The 8,476-nt window shown below is 44.9% G+C and overlaps 1 protein-coding gene across 1 annotated transcript; it reads left to right on the top strand.

The window, feature by feature from the left end:
• The first annotated feature begins 3,110 nt into the window (after positions 1 to 3,110).
• Positions 3,111 to 5,459, top strand: HSPA2 (heat shock 70kDa protein 2). Its single transcript, XM_006891803.1, has one exon. The coding sequence runs from the start codon at positions 3,504 to 3,506 to the stop codon at positions 5,412 to 5,414; it is 1,911 nt and encodes a 636-aa protein (XP_006891865.1). The 5' UTR covers positions 3,111 to 3,503; the 3' UTR covers positions 5,415 to 5,459.
• The last annotated feature ends 3,017 nt before the right edge of the window (positions 5,460 to 8,476 follow it).

The following is an 8,476-nucleotide window of genomic DNA, read 5'->3' on the forward strand; positions in this document are numbered from 1 at the left end:
CTCTGGTATTCCCTGCTTTCAGCTAAGATCCATCTAACATTAGCTATAATATCCCTAGTACCATGACCCCTTCTAAATTCAGCCTGGACTTCTGGCAAATCTCTGCTGATGTGCTGTTCCAGTTGTTTTTAGATAATCTTCAGTAGAATCTTGCTTGAATGTGAAAGCAATGATATTGTTCTATAGTTTCCACACTCTGCTGGGTCACCCTTCTTTGGGATGGGAACAAATACAGATCTCTTCCAGTCAGTTGGCCAAGTGGTTGTTCTCCAGATTACTTGACACAACTTGGTCACTAAACTTAAGAGACACTGGTCACAGCATAAGAAACTGTCAGCAGCTGACATGTTTGGAATCACAGAAGCCAAGGAAGCTTCAGATATAAGCTATGAGATCAAGGGCTGGACAATAGGACATAGATGTTGAAGGGAGTGGGTAGAAGTGGATGGGTATCCTGGTGGATGGTGGAGCAGGGAAATAAGTGGATAAAGACACCTGTGCCAAAGGCAGGGACAACACTGATACTAATGATTAACTCCACAATAAGGGATGCATCTTTCACTTTTTTGTAAAATGCTGGTCTTTCTGATACTTCTCTAAATCTGAACATTCCGATTAAGACAGACTAGGAAGAAGGATTGCCCATCCACTTCTGAAATAGCAGGCCTCTGTAAACCCTATATACAATAGAACACATGTAGAATAACAGAAAGGGCAACTGAGGTTGAGCTTTCAAGTATGGAAATCCTAAGGAAGAGGAACAGTTGTAAGCAGACACTAGTGATTGGGACATGGAATGTGAGAACCATGAATGCAGGAAAATTAGATATTGTTAAGGAAGAAATGGAACGCATGAATATTGACATACTAGTCATTGGTGAGATGAGATGGACTAGCATGAGACACTGAATTGGATGATCATATATTACTCAGGAGATGAAAAGGTGAAGGGAAAATGGAGTTGCTTTCATAGTTAAGAAAGTCATTTCTAGATCCATCTTGAAGTACAATATTGTGAGTGACAGGATAAGATCCACAAGGAAGTCCAGTGAATACCACTATCATTCAGATATATGCACCAACAACCAGAGCCAAGGAAGAGGAAATAGAAGATTTCTACCAATTTTTACAGTCAGAGATCCATCGAACATGCAATCAAGATGCACTAATAATAATGGGTGACTAGAATGCAAAAGTTGGGAACAGAGAAGAAGATTCAGTAGTTTACCTACATAAGTAAAAAAAATTTCCAAGATAGCCATATTCTTAATTTAAGGACGCTTCTGTAGAAACCCTTTGTGCTTAGGTCTTGGTTTTTTTATTTTTTTTAATTATTTTTTGTGTGTGTACCATCAAATCAGATCTGACTGGTACAGGAGGAGATTGCTCCTCCTTCAACCAAGTACCTCTGGGATGACAGTGCAGCTTCTTGCCACTAGGCCACCAGAGCTCCCTTAGATCTTGTTTTTAAATGCTTTCTAAAACATGTTTCCTTTTTTTTTTTTTTTAACCAACAACAAACCTTATTTATTGGAAAATAAATTGGCAATCACGGTTAAAAACTAATACTTAATCGAGATTAACAAAATAACAGCGAACGTGTTTTGAAAAATTAGCAATTACTTGTACAGCTAGATGAAAAAGCTTAAAACCTTCACTGTCACCACTACTTTTTCATTATAGATACCTTTCATGTTTCTGAAGCGAAAACTTTTATATGGACTTTACTAACAAGCTCCGAGCTCCACTCCTCATAAATTCAGGAAAAAGAACGGCGCAAAAAGCCTTCAAATTAATCCTATTCTCTTGAAGAGATGCTCTCTGGCCTTATATTCCTTCCATTCTAGTGACATTAATCTTCCCTAGGGAACCTGGCGTGTTGGTCTCATTGCCCCCCTGCTACCAACAGTGCAAAGTACGCCTTTTCCTCCCCTCTGTGCAGACAAGCTTCAGTGCTCAGCTCACACACCTATTTTGGGGAAGCCCTCCTTCCTCAATACTCCAAGCCCCTTAGTTTGGAGGTGGCCCCTACTCTGTGTTCCCTTAGCATCTTTCCCAGAGCTTCCTTGTTTACTAGGCTTTCAACCTCTTAAGAGTAGATCATTTGAGTCTTTGCATTCTCAGCAGACTCCTTCAACCTCCTACCATCCGGTACAAATAGTACTTTCCAGACTATTCTCATAATCTATTTATCTGTCTTCTCTCATTCACAGTTTACGTCAATAGTAGTTTTAAAAAACAGTTAAAAAACAAACAAAAAACTCTCATTCAGTTGCGAGAACTCGACATAAACATGATCGTGGTGGGGAGAAGTTGGATTATTTTATATAGTGTTTTGACGTGCAGGACTTGGTTAAATTTTCTAACTTGAAACCGAAAACAGGGAGAAGTGATGAAATCAGGGAGCATAAAATGTCAGGACATGTGGGGAAACTAAAAAAAAACAAAAAAACACCCCAAACCCAAAAACCCACCCCCAAAACCGAAGTGGCAAACGCGGGCTGCCGGGCGGCCTCGGCGTCTGTGCCGCAGATCCCGGGCTCGGGGCGGGGAAACGGTCGGCTGGGACCCGCGTTCCTGCCCCACACAGATTTTATCGAGTGCTCACACCACTGAGACACTGTGAAGAGCAAAAAAGAAAATCCCAGGAGGCTGATAACTGTTCAAAGAACTTCTTTCCTATCGTTTTATTCCCACAACAGGCCAGCGGCCTCCGCGCGACGGCCACGCAGATGCCCCGCCCCTCATCTTGGACGTCGCTGGCAGAACCAGAAAATACTCATTGCAACTCCCTCAGAAAGAACCTCGCCGCCCCTGCGTGCTCAGTTGGTTAGGACTCTGGACGTTAAAACCCCTCAAAATGCAAAGAAAAAGCGAAATTACCGCTCTCCCAGAACAACGACCCCTCCCCTTCGCGCCACGCCCCAATTTCCTCCCGCCCTCCATTGGCAGCCTGTGATGCTCATTGGCCGCGTCCCCTGCCAATCCGAAGAGAGCTGACGAATCCCGCCTTAGGAAAGGCAAAACTCGCGAAAAAAGCGCGTGTGCCAGGCAGCGGGTGGGAGGGAGCAGGGAGGAGGCGGAGGGCGAGCCCAACGCTCCCAAGCTGCGGTCCGCGCGCCGGGCGCCCCTGTCCCCGCGGCTTCGGGGACGCAGATGTATTTGCATAACGGCTGCCCCCTGGTTTCCTAGCGCCGGCCGGGAGTGTGCCTCTCACTCCACTGGAAATCTGTTGGGTTAGGGGCCAGTCGCTCGGACTCAGGCAAGCCTGTGGCGGGGCAGGGAGAGTGTGTGCAGGCGGTCCCGAGAGCGGATTGGCTCTGGGAGTTTGCAGAAGGCGGAGGGAGGCGGTTATAAAAGCGAGGCAGCTAGCGGGCGGGGGAGCCGGAGACGCCAGTCGCACTCGTAGTGTCCGGTGTCAAGCTGCCGTTAGTTCCCACCGTAGGTTTTGCCCTCTTCCTAGTTTACCCCTCTAACGTCACTCAACCTTCCTTGCAGTCAGGATGTCTGCCCGCGGCCCGGCTATCGGCATCGACCTGGGCACCACCTACTCATGCGTGGGGGTCTTCCAACATGGCAAGGTCGAGATCATCGCCAACGACCAGGGCAACCGCACCACCCCCAGCTACGTGGCCTTTACCGACACCGAGCGCCTGATCGGCGACGCGGCCAAGAACCAGGTGGCCATGAACCCCACCAACACTATCTTCGACGCCAAGCGGCTGATCGGTCGCAAGTTCGAGGACGCCACGGTGCAGTCGGACATGAAGCACTGGCCATTCCGCGTGGTGAGTGAGGGAGGGAAGCCCAAAGTGCAGGTGGAGTACAAGGGCGAGATCAAGACCTTCTTCCCGGAGGAGATCTCGTCCATGGTGCTCACCAAGATGAAGGAGATCGCCGAGGCGTACCTGGGCGGCAAGGTGCAGAGCGCGGTCATCACCGTGCCGGCTTATTTCAATGACTCGCAGCGCCAGGCCACCAAGGACGCGGGCACCATTACGGGCCTCAACGTGCTGCGCATCATCAACGAGCCCACAGCGGCGGCCATCGCCTACGGCCTGGACAAGAAGGGCTGCGCGGGTGGCGAGAAGAACGTGCTCATCTTCGACCTGGGCGGCGGCACCTTCGATGTGTCCATCCTCACCATCGAGGACGGCATCTTCGAGGTGAAGTCCACGGCCGGCGACACCCACCTGGGCGGCGAGGACTTCGACAACCGCATGGTGAGCCACCTGGCCGAGGAGTTCAAGCGTAAGCACAAGAAGGACATCGCGCCCAACAAGCGGGCCGTGCGGCGCCTGCGCACAGCCTGCGAGCGAGCCAAGCGCACGCTCAGCTCGTCCACGCAGGCCAGCATCGAGATCGACTCGCTCTACGAGGGCGTGGACTTCTACACGTCCATCACCCGCGCGCGCTTCGAGGAGCTCAACGCCGACCTGTTCCGCGGGACCCTGGATCCCGTGGAGAAGGCGCTGCGCGATGCCAAGCTGGACAAGGGCCAGATCCAGGAGATCGTGCTGGTGGGCGGCTCCACCCGCATCCCCAAGATCCAGAAGCTGCTGCAGGATTTCTTCAACGGCAAGGAGCTCAACAAGAGCATCAACCCCGACGAGGCGGTGGCCTACGGCGCCGCCGTGCAGGCTGCCATCCTCATCGGGGACAAGTCTGAGAACGTGCAGGACCTGCTGCTGCTCGACGTGACCCCGCTGTCGCTGGGCATCGAGACGGCTGGCGGCGTCATGACCCCGCTCATCAAGAGGAACACCACCATTCCCACCAAGCAGACGCAGACCTTCACCACCTACTCGGACAACCAGAGCAGCGTGCTGGTGCAGGTGTACGAGGGCGAACGGGCCATGACCAAGGACAATAACCTGCTGGGCAAGTTCGACCTGACCGGGATCCCCCCTGCGCCGCGCGGGGTCCCCCAGATCGAGGTCACCTTTGACATTGACGCCAACGGCATCCTCAATGTCACCGCCGCCGACAAGAGCACCGGGAAGGAGAACAAGATCACCATCACCAACGACAAGGGCCGCCTGAGCAAGGATGACATCGACCGCATGGTGCAGGAGGCAGAGCGCTACAAGTCAGAAGATGAGGCCAATCGCGACCGGGTGGCGGCCAAGAACGCCCTGGAGTCCTACACCTACAACCTCAAGCAGACGGTGGAAGATGAGAAACTGAGGGGCAAGATTAGCGAGCAGGACAAAAACAAGATCCTCGACAAGTGTCAGGAGGTCATCAGCTGGCTCGACCGAAACCAGATGGCGGAGAAAGACGAGTATGAACACAAGCAGAAAGAGCTCGAAAGAGTGTGCAACCCCATCATCAGCAAACTTTACCAGGGCGGCCCAGGCGGCGGCGGCGGGTCCGGAGCCTCCGGGGGACCCACCATTGAGGAGGTGGACTAAACTTGGCACCGAGGCTGCAGCGTAAACCTTCCTTTCTTTCTCTCTCCCCCTCCCCCCCCCCCCCCCAACTCACCCCCCCCCCTTTTGTTTTTGTTTCTTCTTTGAAATGTCATTGTGCCAAGTACAAAATCTCTTGTTGGAAGTTTTTAGCCCGGTGTTTGCATATGAAAGGAAAGGTGCAGCAACTTAGTTTAATGACAAAAGATTAGTTCTAAAGTTTGATTTAAAAAAAAAAAATCACTATTTGAGCTTTCTCTTTTACAGCGTTTTGCGTATTTGCTGATGAGCAGTTTTGTTTAGTTTGTGCATGGAGATTTGAGATGAGAAGCCAGACACACAACTGAAAGTTTAGATGGAAGTAGAAAAATAGAGATGCTTGAGTTGTTTATTTTTACACAGTACTTTAAAGTGAACATTAACAGTTATGTTAAAGGGCATAATCTTTGCAAACAAGTGGACAAATAGAAATTTAAAGTAAAGCTGTAATTGATCTCAAAATGTGTTGGAGTTCTCAATTTTCCCTAACTTTTTCACCTATATTGTTCTTTAAGATGTTAATATGATGAGAAATTTATCTAACCTAATCTTGTCTAATTATCAGAAGAGCTTCCTACCTTGAATGACCAACAACCTGAGGGGAGAAGATATGGGTAAACTTTCTCTCTTTAAAAAAGCAACCTGTGTAAAAAGTGAGATCTTCTAATATATATCTGGGTTCCTGAAGCTTGGCTTAAGTGTTAAAATGAAAACCCACCTTAACATCCCAACAAAATACATACTATATACTCAGGGGTTAAGTACAAACTATTTCTCTAAACCAAAGCTGAATGTAGGCGTTGTCTTCTAATAATAGCAAAAAGAAGTGTGGAAATAAATTGGTTGCTGTTAAACACGTGTGTGAAACAAGAGCCAGCAGACAAGCTTTAAAGTAACTAAATGTTGAGTCCAAATTTAGTCATAGTTGTTTTAATTTTCATGTTCTTTTAAAACAACTCAATTTAAGAGTTTATGGCACATTCTAGGCTTAGACATCCACCCACCCCATCCACTACCTCCAGCAAGGAGGTAATATTTAGATAAACGGGTTTTTTTTCTGATATGATGATCACGATGCCATTATGATAGCTACCTTAGATCACTATGATATATTTCTTTCTTAAAAGATATTCTGTATTTTGTTAATATTCATACACCTTGTCCATCTTTCTACAAAGCTTGGTTTGAGACTGAAGCAAATAGGAACAATTCAGCTCTTAGGAGATTCACTAACCTAGGCTAAAGCTTTAAAATTCACATCCTTGGAAAAAGAGCTTTATTTATTTTTGTGGAGTGACACCTGCTTGGCTTTGATTTATTCTCTTTAAGGGGGACTTTTCAGGAAATCAGTAAAGCTGATTTAGAAATGCATAGTTAATCTAATGATTCCCTGCCACCCCATATCAACAATTTGACCTATCTTTCCAAGTGATTTGCATTGGGTAGTTCATTATAGTGAATTATATAAACAATAGTTTTATTTTAATAGGTAAATTTTGGAAACAATACTTAGAATTATCATTAGAAAGCAAATTAGCGTAAAAAATTAGGCTTCTCATGCAAAAATGGACCCCTATGTACTTACAAGCTTTCCTTTTTTTTTTTTTAAAGCAAAGTCTCATTGGTATTTTGTGTGTGTGTATGTGTGGGGAGGTAAAAAGGCAATTGTGAAATTATTTCTAAATAAGCTAAATTTTTTTTTAAAGGTAGTTCTTAAGCTGAAAAGCTGAAGATAACTTGGATTCACAAGTGCTGGTGTTGTCACATTGTTGGAAAGTTCTCAGTGAGGAGGTATTAAGGGGTGTTCCATTTGACTATAGATAGTATCACATAAATATTTTACAATCCTTGGTACCAAGTCAGATGAATGCTAGCCATAGAGTGACTTTCAACACAAATTATTAGCCTTTTGTCAACAGTCTATTCTTGCTCTAACTTAGAAAAATAGAAGTCTTTTTGTGAGTGTAGTTTGGTATTAGTATAATTTAGACCTCAATTTAGAAATTATTTCAGAAAAAAAAGTATCAGAAAAGTAGTAATGTTAGTCTCCACTTCTAGTCACTATTCTCAATCTAATATAGTTCATTTGCTCTTATTTAGAAGTAGTTACTTGCAGACTAACTAGTGTTTAGTCTTCTTGACTGTTTAGTTGGGGGATTTTTTTGACTGTTAACTTTCTTGAGGAGTGCTTTTCAATTTCTGTCTTCTCAAATTTACCTAGACTTAATAATAAGATAAAGCTGCCAAAGTAGCCATTTAGTGTCTGGAGGAGTCAGGTGAAACTAGTAACCTAGTAACTCCTGGGAACGGCAGAGCAGATGTTAGATTAGCCATAATCAAATGACACTGGAAAAAGAACTTGGTCTAGGATGGGACTAAATTACAGCTTTAAGAGTAAATAGCATCTTTTGAACTTGAAAGTTAGTAAATTGTCCTAGAGAATAGTAATTCTGATGAAAGCAAAATAAAACACACAGAATGCTACGGGGCTGAAAAAGTACACCTCTCTGAATAATGCTCTCTTTTTACATGAACGTGTCATTAGCACAAGTGTCCTTATTCTAAAGCAATAAATCTAGACATTTGTCAAAATAAGACAGGTATGTATAGTGTTCCAGATGTGTGAGTTTTCAAAACAAGCTCACTTGAAACATTTTCTAGTATTAGTTGGATATCTATGATGGAAAACATTAACTTTCACCTTAGGAGTATTAATGCTATTTATATCTTTAATGTATATAGTTGTCACTATTTAATATCAAGGGCCCTTAGTGAGAATTTAAATTTAAGTATAGTGTATAATACTAAGCCATTTGGGTGAAATAAAAAGATAGTGTTTATGAATCTGAAATTTTTTATCAATCTTAAAAAAACACTGAAACCATGAGTCATTCATCTATTATAAAGTAATGTAGTTTATAAACTACATTCTGTTTTCTCCTTGATAATAACACAAGTGAAATTTGAATTTTTATTTGAATTTTGAAGATTCTTCAAATGTTACAGAACAGTTGTTAAGGTGAAAT

The sequence above is a fragment of the Elephantulus edwardii genome, unplaced genomic scaffold, assembly GCF_000299155.1.
Source record: "Elephantulus edwardii isolate Elephantulus edwardi_28Jun2011 unplaced genomic scaffold, EleEdw1.0 scaffold00104, whole genome shotgun sequence".
Taxonomy (NCBI): Eukaryota; Metazoa; Chordata; class Mammalia; order Macroscelidea; family Macroscelididae; genus Elephantulus; species Elephantulus edwardii.

Coding starts and splice junctions, on each gene's coding strand:
- HSPA2 (XM_006891803.1), top strand. CDS start 3,504: ATGTCTGCCCGCGGCCCGGCTATCGGCATCGACCTGGGCACCACCTAC.